Source organism: Mandrillus leucophaeus, unplaced genomic scaffold (genome assembly GCF_000951045.1).
Source record: "Mandrillus leucophaeus isolate KB7577 unplaced genomic scaffold, Mleu.le_1.0 Scaffold984, whole genome shotgun sequence".
Classification (NCBI taxonomy): domain Eukaryota; kingdom Metazoa; phylum Chordata; class Mammalia; order Primates; family Cercopithecidae; genus Mandrillus; species Mandrillus leucophaeus.
Genome location: NW_012110741.1, coordinates 231405 through 255227, shown reverse-complemented (window position 1 = coordinate 255227; position 23823 = coordinate 231405). Strand labels below are relative to the sequence as shown.

Sequence of the window (23823 nt, the reverse complement as noted above, 5' to 3'; positions counted from 1 at the left end):
AAGAAATAGTTGATTGTAGGTGGCAGAGCCTTCTGAGATCCCTCCAGCAGTTTGAAAATACACCCTTAAATTCTTTGACACTTATTTAAAAAGAGTCTAATTTCCCTCTCTTTGAATATGGACCAGATTTAGTGGCTCACTTCTAATGACTGTAATATGGTAGAAATGACACCATCTGACTTCCTCAGCTCAGTTAGGAAAGGCCAAACACCTCTGCCTGCCTCCCTTCTGCTATCCTGGGACACTCACCATTGGCTCCATCTACTATGCTGAGAGGAAGCTGAAGAGCCACATGGAAATCCAACAGCTAGCATTAACCACTAGACGTGTGAGTGGATGAGCCTGCAGATGATCCTTGCCCCTGGTCTTTGAGCCATCCTCAAACCATGCGGAGTTATTGCATATTCATGAACAAAATAAATGCTGTCATCTTTTAAGCCACTAAATTTTGGGTGGTTGCTCTGTCGAAATAGAGAGCCAGAGCAAGGCCACTCAACCATTTGTCTTGGGGTTCCAAATAGAAAGCATCTTGAATAACATAGATAAAACAACAGTAAATCCAAATGCAGACACCAAACATATCCTAGAGGAATCTTGGAGAACTTTAGTCTTGCTGCTTTTTATTTTTACATCTCATCAGCAGTACTGACATTTCATCAGGATCAACAGAGAATTAACAATGGAGTTAATATTTTTTCCCTTTATTAGTTTGGGAAAAAGATCTCATAATCTGGTGCACTCCTTTTGGAGGATTTTCATATTATCTTATCCTTTATCACAGGCTCCTCACATTTAACATGTCCTAAACCAAATGTTTTTCTCCTACATATTGACTCCTCCCCGTATGATTCTCATCATTATCAATTCAATTTGACTTAGAAATCTATTCCTTTCTCTTCTCCTTCCCTATAGTCAATCATTAAATCTTGTAGATATTATCTCCTATCACTGATCATTTGCTATAACTCATCAAATTTCACTAATAATAATCAAAGCAGTAATACATTTGATAAACTCCAAAGAAAGATTTTTTTCTTTTTTCTTTTTATATGGGGTCTCTATCTCTCAGGCTGGAGTGCAGTGGCACCATCTTGGCTCACTGCAACTTCTGCCTCCCGGGTTCAAGCAATTCTCCTGCCTCAGCATCCCTAGTAGCTGGGACTACAGGCATGTGCCACCACGCCCGGCTACTATGTTCGTACTTTTACTAGAGACAGGGTTTCACTGTATTGGCTAGGCTGGTCTCAAACTCCCTACCTCAAGCGATCTGCCCGTCTCAGCTTCCCAAAGTGTTGGGATTACAGCTGTGAGCCACCATGCCAAGATATTTGTTTTTGTACAAGGTTGGATATATTTCTAAGGAGAGAAACAACTCCAGCATCTATTAATAGAACAATAGAATAATGCCTTCTGCCAAGAGCAGCACCTGTCACCTAGGTGCTATTCAATACATACTAGTTGAATGAGTGGATGACTAAATGATGGTAACTACTTACCTCCTTTAGCAGAGAGCAGCGAATACCTGACTGTGTCAAGACACGCTTGGAACCATGAGGCTGGGTTCTCAGCATGGCTTCTCTTGACCAGTGCCTGGACTTTGGGCAAATTCCTTCAACGCTCTAAACTCAGATTCCTGGCCGGGCGCGGTGGCTCACACCTGTAATCCTTTTGGGAGGCCGAGGCGGGCAGATCACGAGGTCAGGAGATAGAGACCATCCTGGCTAACACGGTGAAACCCCGTCGCTACTAAAAATACCAAAAAAAAAAAAAATTAGTTGGGCGCAATGGCGGGCGCCTGTAGTCCCAGCTACTCGTGAGACGGAGGCAGGAGAATGGCGGGAACCCGGGAGGCGGAGCTTGCAGTGAGCCGAGATCGCGCCACTGCTCTCGAGACTCCGTCCCAAAAAAATAAATACAAAAAACTAGCCGGGCGCGGTGGCGGCGCCTGTAGTCCCAGCTACTCGGGAGGCTGAGGCAGGAGAATGGCGTGAACCCGGGAGGCGGAGCTTGCAGTGAGCCGAGATCCGGCCACTGCACTCCAGCCTGGGCGACAGGGCGAGACTCCGTCTCAGAAAAAATAAAATAAAATGAAATAAAAACCTCAGATTCCTCATACGGAATATGGAAAGCCAATCTGCATCAGGGCTAATTTAATATACACCAGCTTTGTCCTTACACCGTGTTTTTTTCCAACATGGAGGAAAAAAAGTCCTTGCAGCCCACACTATATATTAGGCTTTAATTAGCAATTACCACCCTAATGAAAAGAATCAGCAACACTTTTTAGAATGCCCTGAAGTGCTGGTGGTGAGAATTTTTCTTTTAGAATACTACCACAAATACAACTTTTTGACTCAGAGATGTAGTGGTTTTAGAATTTAAGATTTGACTGCCATGCAGTTGATTATCAAATGTACTTACTATATTTAAACACAATCTCAAATTCTGTTTTGTTTTGTTTTGAGACTGAGTCTCACTCTGTGGCCCAGGCTGGAGGAGTGCAGTGGCGCGATCGTGGCTGACAGCAACCTCCATCTCCTAGGTTCAAGTGATTCTCGTGCCTCAGCCTCCCAAGTAGCTGGGACTACAGGCGTGAGCCACCACGGCCGGTCCACAATCCCAAATTCTTACTTGGGATATTATATTCAAACAAATATAAAGTGGCCGGGCGCAATGGCTCACGCCTGTAATCCCAGCACTTTAGAGGCCGAGGTGGGCCAATCATGAGGTCAGGAGTTCGAGACCATCCTGACCAACATGGTGAAACTCCGTCTCTACTAAAAATACAGAAGTTAGCCAGGCGTGATGACACGTGCCTGTAATCCCAGCTACTCAAGAGGCTGAGGCAGGAGAATCACTTGAACCCGGGAGGCAGAGGTTGCAGTGAGCCTCGACTGTGGCACTGCACACCGCCCTGCGTGACAGAGGGAGACTCCATCTCAAGAAAACAAAACAAGAAAAGAAATAAAATGTGATACATTGTAAAGTAATATTTCCATTATAGTTTCTGTCTGCAACTACATGAAGCCCTCTGTGCTCTAGCAGTAATGGCATCTAAATCCAGGAAACAGAGTCACATCTTCTATTACCACCATTTCCCCGATGTATTCTTCCAGGGAATGGAGGCGGAAGTCAGCTTCATGCCTGGCTGGCTGCATATCAAAGAAAGCAATTTTCATAAATCCTCAGCTCCATACAATGGGAAAAGCTCATTTAGTGTCTGAGGTAAATTAATATTTTTTCTCACACTTTTTTCTATTTTCTTTTATTTTTATAACTATCATACAGTAAAATTGACCTTCTTCTGATGCATATTTATATAAATTCTAAGACATGTATGTAACTATCACCACAATAAGATACATTTCTATCACCCTAAAAAATTCCCACATGCTGCCTCTTTATCAAAGCCTCCCTTATGCCACCAAGCTCCAGCAATCCCAGATCTATTTTCTATCCCTATAGTTTTATCTTTTGAAAATGTCATATAATGGAATCAATACAGTATGAACTTTTTGAATGATTTTGTTCACTCACCATAATGCCATTGAGATTTATCCAAGTTGTTGCATGAGTCAATAGTTTCAAGAAAATGTCTGCTATTTTCCTGCCAAGGGACAGGTTTCCTTGGACACATCCTAGCCTCAAAGAAATCATTAAAAAATTCAATATCTTATTATCTTTATGTTAACCAGAGTACCAGACAGAATTTTCTTTACTTTGTTAAAGGAATTTCTATTCTTCATTTCTGAAAGTAACTAATTTTGGCTAAACAACAACAACAACAAAAAAAAAATCTGCTCTTGGATTTTACAGGATGAAATCTGGCTTAAATGCACGAAATCGCCTTATGACCTCTTAATTCACATGACTTCTAAGAGTAAAAGGCATTTTCCCTACAGCATGCAGACAACTCTACAAATACTAAAATCTAGAACCTAATGTAGTGGAAGGAATTCATATAAAAGCTACAGAATGCACTGAACTTTCAGCTAACACAGAGTTCAAATAAGAATTCCCTCTTTAATGTCATGACGCAAAATGTTCACATCTGTTAAGTGTTGATTACAAACATCTATTTTAACAATTTGGTCCCTGGAAACTACTTTACAGCATGGTTCTTGCAAATGTTACTTCAAATTAAAGTTAAATGTCAAATATTATATATATGCTTTAATATATAAGGAGAAAGAGAGATACATTTCTCAGAAAAATACCCTTCAAACTAATTTTAATGCTAAAACCAAAGTTTAACCAAAAACTTTATTATCTTCAGTTTTCCATTTATTTGACATATATGGCAGACAAAAAAACAATCAATTTATTTTTCTAAAGACTGGGATGTTATATGTGTCATGTACATCGTACGTTAAGTTGATTTTAATAAGTCTGTATAAAGAAATTTATTGAGATGAACATTTGGGGAGCATGTGTTCATTCTTAACTGGTCACTTTCTGTTGGTAAGTAGGTATCTAACTGCAAACGGCAACTTTACTATGCAAGGCACCAACCTCACTAAGGAGCTTGTTTGAAATGCAGACTTCCCTACTTACACCTACATTGACTTAGAATCTGCATTTAACAAGATCGTAAGATCTTGGACATTAAAATTTGAGAAGCACTGCCCTAAAACATTGTAAGAATAAAACTGGAACATTTTCACTGCAAATGTGCTATTTACATTAGCATGACTACTGTGGGAAAAAAAAAATCCATTAACCTTGAATTTTGAACTAGTTGAATGCAGATAGTGATAATGTAAGACTGTTTGGAGAAATGCAAGCACTAACTATCCCTTAGTAAATATAAAGATGCCACATGTGGTCTAATGTAATATTAGACCTTCCCTCTTCTTAGGAGGCAGAGCCATTATGTTCCAGCCTGAGCCTCTGAGCTACCATTACTTGTTTCTATTCTTAGCCTTCATGTATACAGGTCAGTTATTGGGATTATACTATTCTAACAACAACAAAAAATGTGTTTTCCAATGGGAACTGCAACAAAAATAGATGAACTCCCTAAGAAACAAATTTTTATTCCTAAACAAATATAATCATATTTGTAAGAGATGAAAATAAATTTTAAAATTAGGAGTTAGGTAAAGAGTACATTTATTTTCAAATTCTGTAGTTCCCCTCAAGATACCACTATTGAGCTGGTTGCAAAGCATTATTTGCAGTTGTATGTCAAAGTCACGTTGTGTCTAAAGAAAGACTACCTGACACCTCTTTCCAAATTGTTCCACCTATAAAATTTGTGCTTTTCCTAGTGTCAAAGGCTTTCCAGCCAGAATGACTACATCTTGAGTGAGGGCTAAGAAAATAAGGCTGGGACTTGTTGGGCTGCATTTGCATTCCCAGAAAGTTAGGCATTCCTAGCCTCTAGATGTTTACTGTTAAGGGAACAGATTGAGAATGTTGACTAAAGAGGCCCAGACTTGGGACTGTCCTGATATCCTGATGTCTTGAGAACAGAAGCATTCCTAATTTTGCTTTAAAGATAATAATATCGATTCTTGCAAAACATAAGAAAATTAATTCTTTATCACAAACCCTCATAGCATAGCACATCTTCCCATGATCTTTATTTATCCTATATATAAACAAGTACTGTACCTAGGATGGACGTGTTTCTCTTCCTAGTTTTGGGAACTCCCAACTCTGTCTATGGAGTAGCTGCTCTTTCACCACTTTACTTTCTTAATAAACTTGCTTGTGCTTTGCACTGTGGACTCGCCCTGAATTCTTTCTTTCACGAGATCCAAGAACCCTCTCTTGGGGTCTCTATAGGGACCCCTTTCCTGTAACACTAGCAAGGAAGTCCCTTCCAGAGGGCTACCTCTGGTTTAGCAGCACACTTATATTGGTGCAGGATGGGCACATTCCATAAAGACATATTCACATCAGTTCAAAGTCTTCTGCATCAACTACTCCCAGACTTTGATGTATCCTACCTTTAAAATCGCCCTATGTCCCAGTCACTCTTTGTTGCCTTCCCTTTCAATCCAGATGAGGAATCCCTCCGGGAAAGTAAAATCTTCTACTTGTGATCTCCATCCACCTCCTGGTACCTCCTATCAATTATTTCCCCACTCGCTTGTCCTTTCAATTGTTCCCATCCTACTGGAAGTTTCCTATCAATGTTTCAAGTTATTATCTAAATGTCACTTATCTCAAAACAAATAAATCACCTTTCATGACCCTATTTTAATCTTTTTAGCTTTCCCTGAATGTTTCTCTACCTGTCCATGAATGAATGGTCTCCATTTATTTTCCATTTATCTTTCATATATTCCAACTGAACATTTATTTCCACAACTGACATTTATTTGATAAAGGTCCTTTGAATACATTTTAGCTCTAATATACCTACTCTCTAACGTGTGACAATTTCACTAATGGAAATACAATCACATGTGCCCTTTAAATCTCTCAAGTTATCTCAATTCTCCAAAGAATTACATCATGTCTGTCCACACTCACCAACAACAAAATTGAAAAGTGACCAGTTCAGCTTCAGGCTAGTGTTTTTTCATTCCACAAAAGCCACATTATATTTAATTAGTGAAACTAATGCCTATAAAGTTAACAATAAAGGTATACCTGAATACACTGTAGCAGGATGAGCCACAGACAAAACCTCTCAGACACTGAGTTGTAGAAGGAAGGGCTTCATTCAGCTGGGAGCATCGGGAAGCTACTGCCTTAAAAGCCGAGCTCCCCGAGTGCACAATTTCTGTCCTTTTTAAGGGCTCACAACACTAAAGATTTCACATGAAAGCGTCGTGATTGATTTGAGCAAGCAGGGGGTACGTGACAGGGGCTGCATGCACCCGTGGTCAGAGAGAAACAGAACAGGGCCGGGAGTTTCACAGTGCTCTTCTATACAATGTCAGGAATCTATGAATAACATCGGTTTCTAAGTTAGAAGTTGATTTTTAACTACTGGGTTTAGGCCAGGCAGGCCCAGGCCTGGTTTTGGGACTGGTGCCAGGCTGCCTGTCTTTGGTTTTACTTCCTTGTTTTTTTCTTTAAACAGGTACTGAGTATAAAACAATATAAAACAATATGAGAGGGTCTCTTTCTTTCCTCAATACCTCTATTCAAAATTGTTTTCCAAGAATTAATACATGTTTACATTTTATTAGAGAAAATTAAACAATCATAATACATGAGATTTATTTCAAAACTCTTTTTTTACTGACACATGTTCTTGTCCACATGCCAATGGAAACAGATCCATGCGTAGCACTATTTAGATGATCAACTGCTTTAATTCTTCATATATTAGTCATTGACCATAGACCCTACAAAGAGTGTATTTCTCATCCTTGATATAAATTACAGTTTTCATCATTGAATTTACTTTCTCAACAGTTTTTAGACACGTGTTCTTGTGGACTTATATGGAATTCCTGAGGTTGAACTTGCTGTGTGATAAATCTTCTAGATTTAAATAGACAGTCTGCTTAAACATGGCGAGTTGTAAATTATCTGACAAGGCAATGGATTTTATGTGGAAAATGCACATTTTCTCACAGGCAGGGCCCATGAAACTCAAGGTTTGAATATCCTCAGAAGACAGAGCCTTTGATAAGTAAAAGAAACAACAAGACTATTGTAAACACTGAGCTTATTTGAAAGGCATTTTTAAAAAATTTCTAAGCTTATCAGATTATGTCTATATAAAGCTAACATTTTTGTGAATTTCCAATTATGTATTTGGCTCATTCTTTGTTTCTTTTTGTCCACAGATAGACACATTTTTATAATGATTATCACAAAATAATTTAAACCACCCATTGGGTGAAGCATTCCCCTTTTCCCAAGACAGTTGGATAAAATCGAATCAAAATTTAATTCCATGTCTGAAGGAAGTTTAACATCCTCCTCAGAAGTTGTGAAGCCTCCCAGGTATGACTGAGTGAAGCAGATTGCTCTCTGCCTCGTAGGTGGACCTCACATCATCCCTTAAAGGCCTGAATGGAATGAAAGTTTGAGTAATAAATATTTTTTTCTCTATGATAGTCTTTGAACAGGATATCAGTGTCCTTCTGCCTTTGGACTCAGACTGGGACTGGGACTTACACCATCAGCTCTCCTGGTACTCAGGCCTTTGGATTTGGGCTGAACCTACATTACCAACTTCCCTGGGTCTCTAGCTTGCCAACTGCAAATTTTGGACTCCTCAGTCTCTGTAATCACATAAACCAATTTCTTACAATAAATTTACCTATGTGTCTACATATCCATCTAAGCATCTAGTTGATTCTGGGATTTTTTCTGTTTCAAGGTACGAGACTAATACAGATTAGTACTGAGATTAGCGTGATTTAGTACTAACAGTGGTTCTAGAGAACAAAAATTTAAGAATAATTTCCTGAATTTGTTCTGAAGTTTCCAGAATTGGCTGTGTAATCTAGTGGTTCTGTTTCCAGTGGTAAAAAAAGCACTCACAGTACCTGGCGTGATTTGGCAATAGAAATCAACTACTTTATAATCAACTACTTATAAAAAGCATGGATATGGATGACTGTGGATATGGTACTTTCAAACATTTCTGACAAGCTATTGAATATAACAGTTTAGGACTGATTGTTCCTAATGGTGCCGGACAATGTGTAGAAAGAGAAAGATGTGCTTAAGGGTTAAAATTCCCAGCTCAAATGCTACCTAAATGATTGGAAAGCTTCCGTGTGTGCCCTGAAGGAGACATTTATCTCCTGTAGTTTCAGGTCTAAGATTGCTGAAAATGAAGCCCAGAAACTCATCCTGTGACTGGCTGAATTACAGTGTAAGTTTGAACTCCCAACCTTGTAGAGTATTCACTGTGAAAGTGAGGGCATTGATTGGGAAGGAATGGAATCTGAATATTGGAGTGGGGATGTGATGTGTGGAAAGACCCTGATGAAGCTGGAAACATTAACCACTAAGTTCTTTTCTGCTGGAAGATGTCTCCCCAGTCCCAGTGGGAGAGCCTCTCTACCCCCATTTGAAGAGAGTAACCTCTTAGTGACTGATGAAATTCTAGTGGCCTCCCCTGAGGAAGCTGCCATCAAGACAATGCTGAATAATCTCAGGAACCACGCCCACCACCTTTCTTTGCTTCTAGACCTTTAACGAGACTCATCTCAGAAGGTCCCTAAAGATGAGGCACCAAGTGTGGCTTGTGAGGAGGTGTGCTACACTCTACAATGATTGTTTGAGTTTTTAAAATTATACAGACAGAAACCTAGGAAACATGTGAGAATGGATATTAAGGGTGTGAGATATTGGTGGAGGAACATGAATTTATCTCAGGCTGAAATTATTGATATGTGTTTACTAAGCATAGACTATCTATTTAATGTGCATCTTAGGAGTCAGAAAGGGCTCTAACACTTTCTTTGGTTGACTAAAGCCTAGACCAAAAGGTGGCCTACAGTGAGTAAGTTGGAAATGCCAGACCCGCCTTGCTTCAATGTATAGATACTCCTCTACTTACTATAAGGTTACCTCCCAATAAAGCTATCATAACTTGAAAATATTACAAGTCAAAATGCATTTAACCTACCAAACATCATAGTTTAGCCTATCCTACTTTACACATGCTCAGAACACTTACTTTAGTCTACAGTTGAGCAAAATCATCTAACGCAAAGCCTATTTTATAATAAAGTAATGAATATCTGATCTAACTTATTGAATACTGTACTGAAAGTGAAAAACAGAATGCTTGTATCGGTACTAACCATTAATGTACACAGCTGAAAGTGCATGAGGCCTGAAGAATGTTTGAAACATTGAACTAAAATTAATTGCTGGCTGATGGAGAGGCTCTGGTGACAGAGTCATTGGTTTCTCTCTCTTCTGATGAAGCTTGAGAATAAAAATGATACAATGGACTTTGGGAAGTTGGGGGGAAGAGTGGGAGGGGGTTAAGGGATGAAAGACTACAAGTATGGTGCAGTGTATACTGCTCGGGTGATGGGTGCACCAAAATCTCACAAATCACCACTAAAGAACTTACTCATGTAACCAAATACCACCTGTACCCCAATAACTTATGAAAAAATTAAAAAAAATTAAAAGTACAAAAAATAAAAATCACTGGCAACACAGCACACTCACAGTACACAGTTAAGTACTGGTCCTTTACCCTCGTGATGGTGTGGATGGCTGGGAGCTGTGGCTCACTGCGGCTACCCAGCATCACAACAGAGTGTCATACAGCAGATCCAGCCTGGGAAAAGATCAAGATTCAAAATTCAAAGTGTGGTTTCTACTAAATGTGCATCACTTTCACACCATTGCAACAGGAACCATCTTAAAGGGGACTATCTGTAGAGGAAAGGATTCAAAAGCTTAGGGATATTGGAATGTTAAATTTGTCATTTCAGATCTAACCACCCACACTGGGAGAGAACAGAAGACATATTACTTTTCACTGATATTGTGAGAAATAAATTTGTACAGAGAGCCTCAGTATTTTTGAAGAGTTTTGTGATTGCTCTTCTCTGTAGGCAAGACCTTACAGTGGAGAATGCAGTCACTGTTTAGGAAATATAGACAATGGGAGTAACTGGATCCCAGGATGGCAGGAGCCAAGGGGCAGTGACAAAGTCAGAGGGGGTGTGGTTCCTGTAAGGGAGGCAGACTCAAGGCTGCAATCAGAATCATATCACTTGTGCAGATCTATGGTGTTGGCTGGTTGAGCATGATGTTCCTAGAGGCGAAATATTCTGGAAGACTACTAAATTCTTACTTTCTCTGTATATGTAAGGCCGTTCTTACATTGCTATAAAGAAATAGCTGAGATCGGGTAATTTATAAGGAAAGAAGTTTAAATGGCTTATGGTTCTACAGGAAGCATTAGCACTGACATCTGCTTCTGGGGAGGCCTCAGGATCATGGTGGAAGGCAAAGCAGGAGCTTCTAAGTCACATGGTGAAAGCAGGAGCAAAAGAGAGAGAGTTAGGTGCCACACTTTCGAACAGCCATATCTCATGAGAAGGCACCCACTATCATGAGGACAGCACCAAGGGGATGGTGCCAAACCATTCATGAGAAATCCACCCCCATGATCCAGTCATCTTCCACCAGGCCCCACCTCCAATACTGGGATTTCAGTTCAACCTGAGATTTGGTCAGGGACACATATCCAAACTGTATCACTGGATAAGCAGAAAATTTCTAGGTCGAGTGAATGTAAGTTTAACCTAGACCAGAGTCACAACTCCTCAATCAATTCCCAGATGACAGCCAGTTTACAGCCCCAGAACCCCTTGAATGGAGGGGAGACCAAGTACTCTTGAGGAAGGAGCGCCATACACTGCAAAAAAATTACACTGTTAAACATTCTCACAACTTCCCCGAAAGTAAGGTACCATTTAGCAGGGTAACCGTGCAATGGGGAAAAGGAAATAATCAGACCTATTAGAAACTACTGGATACTGACTCTGAACTGACACTAATTCCAGGAGACCTAAACCCCCTCTGTGGGTCAGCAGTCAGAGTAAGGACTTATGGAGGTTAGGTGATCCATGGAGTTTAGCTCACAGTGGTCCCAGTGAGTCCCAAAATCCATCCTATGGTTATTTCTTGGTTCCAGAATGCATAATTAGAATAGATACACTCATTAACTGGAAGAATCCCCACATTGGTTCCCTAACTTGTGTAAAGGACAAGGGTTATTATGGTGAGATAGGCTAAATGGAAGCCGCTAGAACTGCCTCTGCCTTGGAAAGTAGTAAACCAAAATTAATACTGCATTCCTGGAGGGGTTGCAAACATTAATGCTACCATCAAGGATTTGAAATATGCATGGGTGGCAATTCCCACACATCCCCCATTCAATTCACCTATTTGATCTGTGCAGAAAACAAATGAATTTTGGAGAATGACAGTGGATTACAGTATGCTTAACTAGACTACACTATGCCAATTGCAGCTGCTGTATCAGATGCGGTTTCACTGAACAAATTAACACATCCTCTGATATGCAGTTGTTGACATGACAAACGCTTTTTTTCTCTCTGTATCTGTTCATAAGTCTCATTACAAGCAATTTTCTTTCAGCAGACAAGGCCAGCAATCCATCTTCACTATCCTGCCTCACAGGTATGTCAACTTTCCAGGCCGATGTTAAAATTTAGTTGGCGGGGATCTTGATTACCTTTTACTTCCACAAGATATTACTGGTCCGTTACGCTGATGGCATTATGATAACTGGACTCAGTGAACAAGAAGTAACAAGTCTTCTAGCCTTGCTGGTAAGACATACATGTCAGAGTGGTAAATCAATCCAACTAAAATTCTGTGGCCTCCTACCTCAGTAAAATTTCAAGGGGTCCAGTGGTGTTGGACACATCACGATATTCCTTTTAAGGTGATGTTGCTTCTGGTCTCTCCTACAACCAAAAAAGAGACTCAACACACTGTGGATCTCTTTGGATTTTGGAGGCATCATCATACTCCTCATTTGCCTGTGTTACTCTGACCCATCTACTGAGTGACCCAGAAAACTGCTGCTTTTGCGTGGGACCCAGAACAAGAGAAGACTCTGTAGAAGTCCAGGCTGCTGTGCAAGCTTCTCGCTGCTTGGGCCGTATGATGCTGCTTGGGCCGTATGATCCAGCAGATCCAATGGTGCTTGAAGTGCCAGTGGCAGATAGGATGCTGTTTGGAGACTTTGACAAGTCCTATAAGTGAGTAACTGCATAGGCCCTTAGAACATTGGAGCGAAGTCCTGCCACCTTCTGCGAATAACTCCTCTCCTTTTGAGAAACAACTCTTGGCCTGCTGCTAGACCTTAGTAGATACAGAACTCGTAACCATGGGCCACCAAGTTACCATGTGATCTGAGTTGTACGTGATGACATGCGTGTTATGTGATTCATCAAGCTATGAAGTTAGGCATGCAGAGGAGTACTCCAGCATTTAATGGAAGTGGTATACACATGATTAGGTCTGAGCAGGCTCTGAGGCACAAGTAAGCCACACGAAAAAGTGACCCAAAAGCCCATGGTCCCCACAACTGCTACACTGCCTTTTCTCTCCCAGCCTGCAACTATGGACCCATGGGGAGCTCCCCATTATCGGTTGACGAAAGAAGAGAAGACTTGGGCCTGGATTACAGAGGGTTTTGCATAATATGCAGGAACCATCTGAAAGTGGATAGCTGCAGCACTGTAGCCCCCTGTGGGACATCCCTGGACAGTGGTGAAGAGAAGTTGTCCCAGTGGACTCAACTTCAAATAGTGCACCTGGTTGTTCACTTTGCTTGGAAAGAACAAATGGCGTAATGTGTAAACATAATTAGAAGACTGGTGACAAGGAAACCTGGGAAAGAGGTATGTGTGGATGGACCTCTCTGAATGAGCGAAAAAGCCATGGTGATATTTGTGTCCCATGAGGATGCTCACCAAAGGATGACCTCAGCAGAGAAGAATTTTAAAAATCAAGTGGATAGAATGACCTGTTCTGTGGATACCTGTCAACCTCTTTCGCCAGCCACTTCTGTCATCACCCAGTAGACTTAGGAACAAAGTATCCATAGTAGCAGGGATGGAGGCTTAGCTTACATGGACTCCCAATCACCAAGGCCAACCTGGCCATGGCCACTGTGAAGGTCTAGTATGCCTGCAACACAGACCACCTCTGAATCCTTGATATGCACCTGGGGTAATAAGCCAGCTACCGGGTGACAGATTGATTACATTGGACCACTTTCATCATGGAAAGGGCAGTGTTTTATTCTTACTGGAAGAGGCACTCTGGATATAGAATTGCCTTCCCTGTATTCAATGTTTCTACCAAAGCTACCATCCATGGACTTACAGAAAGCTTTAACCACAGTCATTGTTTTCCACACAACAGTGCTTCTGATCAGAGAACTCAGTTAACAGCAAAAGAAGAGCAGCAATGGGTCCATGTTCATGGAATTCACCAACTTTACTATGTTTCCTACCATCTTGAAGCAGCTGCTTTGGTAGAATGGTGGAATGGCCTTTTGCAGACTCAGTGTCAGCCAGGTGGTAGTACTGAGCTGGGGAAAGATCCCTCAGAAGTCTGTATGCGTTAAGTCAGCATCCAAAATATGATGCTGTTTCACCAAAAGCCAGAATTCACAGATCCAGGAATCAAGGGAAGAAAGCAGGAGTGGTCTCACTCACTGTTATTCCTAGTGACCTACTAGCAAAATGTTTGCCTCCTGATCCTACAACTTTATGATCTGCTGGCCTAGAGGTCTGTTTCAAATGAACGATTGCTTCCACCAAGAGACACAACACTGCCTTTATAGAACTGGAAATTAAACCTGTTACCCAGTGGCTTTGGATTCCTCGTGCCTCTAAATCAACAGGCAAGGAAGAGAGTTACTGCGCTAGTTCTGGTTGTTGATCTTAACTGGCAAAAGGAACTTGGACTTGTACTTCCAAATGGAGATAAGGAAAGGTGTGTCTGCAATACACATACCCTTAGGGTGTCCTTGGGATTATAATATTCTGTAATTATGGTCAGTGGAAAATGACAACCACCTAATGCAGGCAGGACAACTAATGGCCCAGACCCTTCAGGAATGAAGCCTTGGGTCATCCCAGCAAGTAAATAATAATGACCAGCTGAGGTGCTTAGTGAAAGAAGTGAGGCAGTTAGTGAAAGAAAGTAGCTATAAATACCAGTTATGACTACATGACCAGTTACAGAAATCAAGATTGAAATTATCAGTATTTCCTCCTTTTTTGTTACGAATACATACAAATGTGTGTAGGCGCATTAAGCAAATATCATTGTTTTTCTGCTGTCTTATTCCCTTATAATTTAATGTAGGATGTATTGACTATATCATTGTATTTAAGTGTTGTTGATTTTATATTATAACATTTAAGTTACAGGATATCAAGGAGAAAAGTAAACATCTTTCAAAGATTATACCTCCTTTTCTGGGGAAGGGGTAGGTATGTCTTCAGTTGTACATGGGATCTTTGTATATTAGACAGAAGCATGGCCTTGCTATTTTCTTTATTTGGAGATTGAGTATAGTTTAAGGAGGTGTGTATGGATACCAAGTTGACAAGGGGTGGACTTGTGATGAATAATTTCTTTTTTTTTTTTTTTTTGTTTTGAGACGGAGTCTTGCTCTGTCGCCCAGACTGGAGTGCAGTGGCCGGATCTCAGCTCACTGCAAGCTCCGCCTCCTGGGTTTACGCCATTCTCTGCCTCAGCCTCCCGAGTAGCTGGGACTACAGGCGCCCGCCACCTCGCCCAGCTAGTTTTTTATGTGTTTTTAGTAGAGACGGGGTTTCACCATGTTCACCAGGATGGTCTCGATCTCCTGACCTTGTGATCCGCCTGTCTCGGCCTCCCAAAGTGCTGGGATTACAGGCTTGAGCCACCGCGCCCGGCCTTGATGAATAATTTCATGTGGAAATTTGACTATGCCATGAACTGCCCAGATATTTAATGAAACATTATCCCAGCTATGTCTGTGATGGTACTTTTGGATGAAATTAACATTTGAATCAGTAGACTGAGTAAAGTGGGCTTCTCTCCCTGGTAAGAGTAGCCCTCACTCAATCGGTTGAAGGCCTGAATACAACGAAAATTACTCTGACCTTCTAGTAAGTAAGAGAAAACTCTTGCCTGGCTGTTTGAGCTGGATCGTGAGTTTTTTCTTGTCTTCAGACTAAACTCAAACATTGGCTCTTCTTGGATTTTCAGTCTGCCAGTTTTCAGACTGGCACTTTCACCATTGACTCTCCTGGTTCTCAGGCCTTCAGACTCAGACGGGAACTATCCCATTGGCTCTCCTGGGTCTCCAGCTTGCCAACTGCAGAACTTGACTTCTCGGCCTTCAGAATTACATAAGCTAATTCCTTATAGTAAGTCTTTCTCTTTCTCTCTCTCCCTCTGTCTCTCCTACTGGTTCTGTTTCTCAGGATATTCCAGGCACTGCAATCACCTCTGGCTCAGAATTCCGACTTCTTCACTTCATGGATTATTCTTTCTCTGTGACTCAAACATCCTAACTCATAAATTTACAAGAATTATTTCCTCCCTTAACTTTCACAAAAAAAATCCACATATACATATATGTGGATACATATAATACATTAGTTTATTTTCAATTACCTTACTGAAGATATTGAGGTGAAATAAAAATTACGGTAAACATAAGTCTTATATTATTATTATTTTTTTTTTTTGAGATGGAGCTTCACTCTTGTTGCCCAGGCTGGAATGCAATGGTGTGATCTCACCTCACTGCAACCTCTGCCTCCTCGGTTCAAGCTATTCTCCTGCCTCAGACTCCCATGTAGCTGGGATTACAGGCATGTGCCACCATGCCCGGCTAATTTTGTATTTTTAGTAGAGAGAGGGTTTCTCCATGTTGGTAAGGCTGGTCTCGAATTCCCAACCTCAGGTGATCCACCCGCCTCGGCCTCCCAAAGTGCTGGGATTACAGACATGAACCACTGCGCCCGGGCCAAGCCTTATATTCTTTAAAAGTTAATTCCCCACTGCTTGGTCAACTAATTCCCTCTGAGCATTTCTAGCATGACCCTGGCTCTCCTTCCCACATCTCCCACCTTCCCCTCCCTTCTCTTCTGTCTTTCCTCTTCTCAGGAGAAAAACTGAATTGGATCTTTTTCTCACACAAGATAGTTTTGGTGCCCCCTTTGCTGCTTTAACTCTTGCCATTGGTCATAACTTTGAAGTTTCAATTTTATCCCAAAGAACTCATCAAGCTAGTACTTCAACATTAGGAATTCTTCTCTAATAGGAATTCTAGTGCCAGCTATTGAAGTTATAAACATCTCAATCTCTGTCACAATCAAAATAACTGCCATTGACTGAGAACTCATGCTCCAATCACTGTTATGATGTGCTTCACTGACATTCTCTCTTGTTCTTACAGAAACACCACAGTCATGCTTTTTCTAACTGTAGCAGATGCTGCTACGTTTCTAATCAATATCCATTTTCCTCTTCTTTCAAATTAAAGGGTGCCACTCCATTCAGTCACACTTTACTAGGCCTCTGCATCCTCCCAATACTATTAGTGTTGGTAGCTAAGGGCCCACAAGTGTCCTGTTCTCCTGAGCACTTCCCCAGACTGAAGGGAGCTGCCTCACCTGGACAGCCTGTAGCCAGTGACTGACTGACACATGGTAGAAAGGGCTATTCCTCTAGCCTCAACATCAGCCCAACTCTGTAATGCAATCCATGCTCCAAAACTCTGGGTGTGAGGCTGAGCCAGTCTTGTGTTGAGATTATCCTGGCTTAGGTAGATCTCACCCTTGTCTCACCCTGCTTACTATTCCCCTCTCATAAGGTTATTGTCTCAAGAAAAGTTGCTCAATAATTGCTATTGCAGGCTCTGACAATACTGGCAGCATTGCAGAAAAAACAATGAAGGCCATTAACAGAAGGAAACCAATTAGGGTATCACTGGAGCCTGGGTAAGTGGCGACCTAACAAGAACTCACTCCAAAATGGTAGCAGTGGACACAGACAGGACTCGGATTAACTAGTTCATTTATTTTCCATAATCGTGTTTTATTTTCTTTGAAGCAATGATCACTCTCTGCTATTACAGCATTTTGTGTCTTTTAAAGGTTGTTTTTTGTTTTTGAGATGGAGTCTCGCTCTGTCACCCAGGCTAGAGTGGCATGATCTCCACTCACTGCAACCTCTGCTTCCCAGATTCAAGTGATTTTCCTGCCTCAGCCTCCCGAGTAACTGGGATTACAGGCACGTGCCACCACGCCCAGCTGATTTTTTTTTAGGGGCGGATATTTCTAGTAAAGACAGGGTTTCACCATTTTGCCCAGGCTGGTCTCGAACTCCTGACCTCAAGCAATCCACCCACCTCTGCCTCCCAAAGTGTTGGGATTACATGTGTAAGCCACCACACCTGGCCTCCTTTGAAGTATTTTTAAATATTTACCTTTTTAAAACTTTTCATCTTCCTTTACAGAGATACAAGAACGAGGGCCTTTCTTAGGTCCTATCATATATCTGAGCCCCTAAAACAGTGCAGGCAGACAATTCATGCTAAATACATATTTGTAAATAAGTGAATGAAAAATGAATGGAAGAAGAGTGATTGAGATTCGCTTGAGGCCTATGTGGCACTGAGGGAGCTGATTAGGTTATAAGTTGGAAGAGATCTAGAAATATCAGAAGACCTCCGGAGAGTGGTCTGTTTGGTATAATAAATTATATACCGGGAACTCAGGGGAGATACTGTAGGGCCTGAGACGGTATTTGGGTGACTAAGCCCTTCACTTTAAAAGGTCAGTGTAGTACTTTATGTAAAACCTTGAAACTTACCATATTTCTTCTTGGCATTTTGGGTGATGCTTAAGAATGCTAAAGAATGAAAGACTCTTTGTGTTACCTGTACTGTGTGTGTATTAGAATTGTAACCTATTTCAGCTTTCGTCTTGTCACCAGCAAGCTTTTCAAAGAAGTAGAAACCACTTTTTCAGAAGGTGAAGTAATGCTGCTTTGTTCAGTGGGTGATTACTTGCTGTGAATACTTACTGATCATCCAACTTGGAGACATGCGTATGTGTGTATAATGAACTAGACTGCTACTACCTGTTAATTGTACTTTATAATGGCAGTTTATCTCCTCTGTGCACCTGCTGAGTCCTGGTTCATATCACAGAGAAAAGGTCGTTACTGTGGCTTGACTGACAGAGCTCATTTATTAAAGCTCTAAGGGGTTGTATTATTAACTTTGTCTCATGTCTTTCTATATTATCTAATATTCTCCATTCAGATGTACATAAAAAATGTCCTTCTTTTAAATGTATAACTGATGTACATATATGCTGTTATGGTTACAGTTAAATAACTTTAGTTATTTAAAATTAGTGAAGTTAAAGTTATTGCTACTGTTATGCTGTTAAAGTTATTGATGGTTAAATCAGTAACTTTTAGGCAACAAATTGGTTGATCACTTATTGTTGATTTTAGGCAGTTGCCAAGCAATATTAATGTCCTAACATTAAGATTAATGGAGTGCATCATTCATTGACTTGATCATTTCCCTCCCATTTCTATTGCCCCTTCCCTTGGGGTGCTGGCATTGGGTTCATATGTGTGCAATCAAAACTCTTCCGTGGCAGATGCTGACGAGCAAGTTCTGAAGTGAAGAGCCATGTGTTTAGTCAGGCATTTGCAAAGGCTCAAGTAAATGAGAATTTTTATGGAAAGTTGATAAGACATTTCAATACTTTCATATTCATTTCAGAAAAGTATAGTATGAGAAGAAGAGCTTCGACAAATACTGTGTCTAAAACGCTAAAAACATCCTGATCTTAGCAACTGAGTGGCTAACAAATAAACTAAAGAAAGTCACACAAAGCTCAGTAAAAGCAGTCAAAATAAACTGCCATAGAATTCACATCATGATGAGGTCTTGTTTAGTCATATTATATTCCCTTTAATTGCATTTGTAATGTTGATTTAAATGGGAGAATACTGCATTCCTTTGCATTTTCCTCTCTTTGAAGGTTTGAGAGAAGAAACAGAAGAAGCTGTAGAAAATCAACTCTGCTTCCTTTAGCAATTTTGAATATAAGCTCACCGTACTCTGGAGTGCAAACACACACAATGTTTTAGTTGATTGTATCTACCAATGCCATCTACTCCCCATTCTTGCTTTAATTGATGGCTCATTTTAAGAAAACGCTATGACTTTTTTGTAGAAAATGTACTTTAAGACCCCACAAGCATGTAATTCCTCAGAACAACTTATCAGGATGTCATATAATGAATAAAAAAGATGTTCAAAATCAGTTTTTTCATGAACTAATCTGCTTTCTTGGTATTTTATACTGTAATACCCTTTACTATATATGATCGTTGAATAGACAAGTCAGCTTTCAATGCTCACAGTTTTTAACATAGAGTATTTTTTTTTAAACTTTGAGTATTGTATAGATTAGGGACAGTGACTTTCACTGAATGAAACTATACTTACTTCTGGTATAAAGAGAATATATACTCATCTATACATACTCCACTTTGCACCACAGCTGAAGGACTCTGAAAGCACACCGCTCTGGGTTTTAGCTCCAGGGCATCCCATGGGTGGGTCACTGAGCAAAAGCATTATAGTACATCCTGTTCTACAAGGAATGAGGACAAAGCCCAGGCTTTTCTGGAAAGTTCCTCCATGTATCAAGATACTGCATTCTTCGCACATTCTACAGTTACTCTAAAACTGCAAGCCAGGAAATGGAGAAGGGGAGAAGAAAGCTGGGTCCGCTGAGGCCATCTGGGGGCCAGTCCTCCTCCAGAGGCCATTAAATTGGTCCAGGAAAGAGAAAAATATGGCTTTGATCAGGGTGGTAACGATGGAGTTCTTAATCAGTGGTAGGGTTTTTGGTAGCTTTTGTAAGTGTGATAGAACCAAAAAGATTTCTTTCCAGACTGGATGTAGAGTATGAGAGAAGAGTGGTGATCCCAAAGTCATAGCTTGGGCACCAGTTGGAATTGCCATCAACGGAGATTAAGGAAGAATGATTTGTCCCTTAATTGCATAGTTGTCGCAATAGATGAGTTTACTAGGAAATAAAACGTGTTTGCAAAGGACTGGTCTATTTCCTTAAGAAAATAGAAACTAAAATATTAGTGCTCATTTTATGCCCGTCTTTGTCAAAACACTAGAACATTAACAACATCTAGGGTAATACAAACCAAAAACATAATAAGCATGCAATGCCCATATCATCCACCCCAGTAAAATAATTCATGTATTCAGCTTGTATCCAAATTATTTATTATTATTCTTCCAAAGTGTTTCACACAGGTTGCCATTTTAAATTTAGTTTTTGATGACATATCTGTTGAAACGCTCCTTTGGAGAAATGACTGTACTTTCTCCTGATTCCTTGACTAAATTTTTACAAAATCATTTGATATAGAAATGTGTTCACTATTATCCATTAGAGTTTATTAAGCAATGAAAGAAATGAAGGCATAAGGATTAAACGTCTGCCCAAATTTCTGAGCAGCCACTTTCTCATTAGAGCTCTTGTATTTGGGGATGCTAATGGGGAAATACCGTGAGGATTTATAAGAACAAATAGTACATCCTCCTCTCTTAGAAGGTGGAGCCAAGAAGATAATTCACAACTTTGAAATTCCTTTGCATGATATTGTTCTTACCAGGTATCAGAATTTTTTATTTTTATTTTTATTTTTATATTTTATTTTATTTTTATTTTTATTTTGAGACGGAGTTTCGCTCGGCTCCACCTCCCGGGTTCCCGCCATTCTCCTGCCTCAGCCTCCCGAGTAGCTGGGACTACAGGCGCCCGCCACCACGGCTGGCTAATTTTTTTTTTGTATTTTTAGTAGAAACAGGGTTTCACCATGTTAGCCAGGATGGTCTCGATCTCCTGACCTTGTGATCCGCCCACCTCGGCCTCCCAAAGTGCTGGGATTACAGGCGTGAGCCACCGTGCCCAGCCCAGAATTTTTTTTTTTAATGGTGAATCTTAAATGGTGAATTTAGATAATAACCTAAAATAATTTTGTAGAAATGCAAAATTTGCAAAATAATTTTTGATCATAAAAGGAGGACAGGTGAAACCTTATCCCAGGTGGTATCTGACCTGCTCTTACATCTCTGAATTTTCACACTAGAGTGCAATTATGTGGCATATCCACTCTGATTTTTGCAAGTTTAAGAAGTTATTTTAGACACATTGTAATGTTTCTTTAAGCATATTTCACTCCCATACAAGGGGTAACAACATTCCATATTAAACTTAGTAATATATTACAATTAAAGTGTCTAATTCTCAGATCCTTTGTAACACATGGGCTACAATAAATCACATACAAAAAATGTCTTAAATTATCAGAATCTATTATGTAAAAAGTGACTAAGAGAATCATGCTAGTTTTCAATTTATTGCCTCTGGTCTCCAAATGCAGTCTTCAATACATGTTCTGTACTAATGGACAGGCATCTTTAAGCATTTCTGCTTTCTAGTAAGGATACCAGGAAGCAGAAAGAAGGGCTGTTCTGCTCTTTCCAGCTGCTGCATGGTGGGCCAGCAGTGTGAGAACATCTGGTGTTGTTCTGCCCCAGTGACATGTTCAAAATACACCACCCCTCAGTCCTAGCCTGTCCTCGTGACCACCTTCATGCAGCCCTCTTGAGAGAGACGCTATGTGGTCCAGGTCTCTTGCCCACACTGTCACCCTGATTCCCTCTGCCTGCTTGTCCCTACCTCCAGACTTGTCTTGTGAGGTCCCCCGGATGCAGCGACCCTCCTGTCAGGGTTACCATGTGCTCTAAGCTTTGTGCTGCACTGGCATTGCAGGGAAGTTTACATTTTTCCCCTGAAGTTTTGATAATGTAAGCCTATGAAACAAACTGATAATAGGCAGATTAACAGAAGAAAAGGCATACAAATTTGTTAACATGCATATGGGCATGGGTGTCATATACAAAGTATTAATAAACTCAAAGTGAGGGTCAGATGGTTGAAGATTTTATGCCATCTTGAGGCTACAGAAAGAATGGCAGCTCAGAGCATGGCAAAACCAGGTTCTGGTGGTGAATCAAGTTATGGTGGTGGGACACGTTATGGGAGGGACAGAAGAGGAGGCCTGGCAGCAAAGCTGGTCTTGTTATGTAGGTGAAACCTCACAGGTAGTAGCCGTCACAGAAAAGAGATGGTAAGTGTTTCTTTCAGAAGTTTAAAGGTGTCAGACTAGACCCAGACAAGGAAGGTCTCCAGAAGAAAGCCTGGCTGTATCAAGGCAGATTCTCTACAGATGCAAACCTCCCACCTGAGGAAAGACAGCTTTTCAGGGCCACTTCTATTTGCAGGCCCTCTGAACAGCAATCTCAAACGATGTCAAAGAAGGATATTTGGGGGTGAAATATTTTTATTTTCTTCACAGGCATACATTTTGCATGGCAGAATCATAATACAAGTATAATTAAATAAAACTAAAGTACAAGTATAATGAAAGCAAATACCTAGTCCTATAACAGATATATTCCACAAAAATGTAATAATTAACACCAGGGGCAGTTATAGTGCAAGTTCTTGCTTCTCAGCTTGTCTGTTCTTGTAGCAGTCTAGGCCAAATCAGAGATAAAAACCATAGAGTGATTTCAACAGAAATTTAATATAAAGAATTACACCATGAGAAAAGATTAACTATAGGACATAAGTGAACTCTGTAAGTTAATCTACAGCTGAGGGAAGATACTCAAGGAAGAACAAACTTGGAAAGAGAAGCCCTTCCCCAAATCTGTGGTTAAGACTTGATTGCAGAAGGTGTGTTATCGTACTGAATTACAGAGAAGTCTGTTTACCTGGGTCAAAGCGGGCCTGCAGTCACAGGTGAAGCTGAGCTATGGACTGAATTGCAGCCCTTCCCAATGCATATGTTAAATCCCTAGCCTCCAGTTTGGCTACATTTGGAGATACAGTCAAATTGTGGGTTAGGGATTTAACATGACTTGGGATGGGCTGCAGTTCAGTCCATAGCTCAGCTTCACCTGTGACTGTGGACCAGGCTAAGCCAAGCTATGCACTGAATTGCTATGAACTGAATTCATTTAGACTACATTTGGAAGTAATTAAAGTGACATTAGGTAGTTAAAAGTTACACGCTATCAGATTAGGTTGGGCCCCCAATCTGATAGGATTGTTGGCCTTTTATGAAGCCTATAAAACAAACTGATAATAGGCAGATTTTTAAAAAGGCATATACATTTGTTAATGTGCATATGGACTTGGGAGTCATATGCAAAGCATGAGGCTCAAAGCCGGGGTCAGATGGTTGAAGTTCTCTCTG

At 40.5% G+C, this 23823-nt stretch overlaps 1 protein-coding gene across 1 annotated transcript in view; it reads right to left on the bottom strand.

The window, feature by feature from the left end:
* Positions 1-23823, bottom strand: part of LOC105532785 (ATP synthase subunit alpha, mitochondrial-like) — a 75611-nt gene that overhangs the window by 39692 nt on the left and 12096 nt on the right. Inside the window, 1 exon segment of the mRNA XM_011971066.1 lies at positions 22239-22350. Within this exon segment, the coding sequence (XP_011826456.1) occupies positions 22239-22350 (112 nt within the window).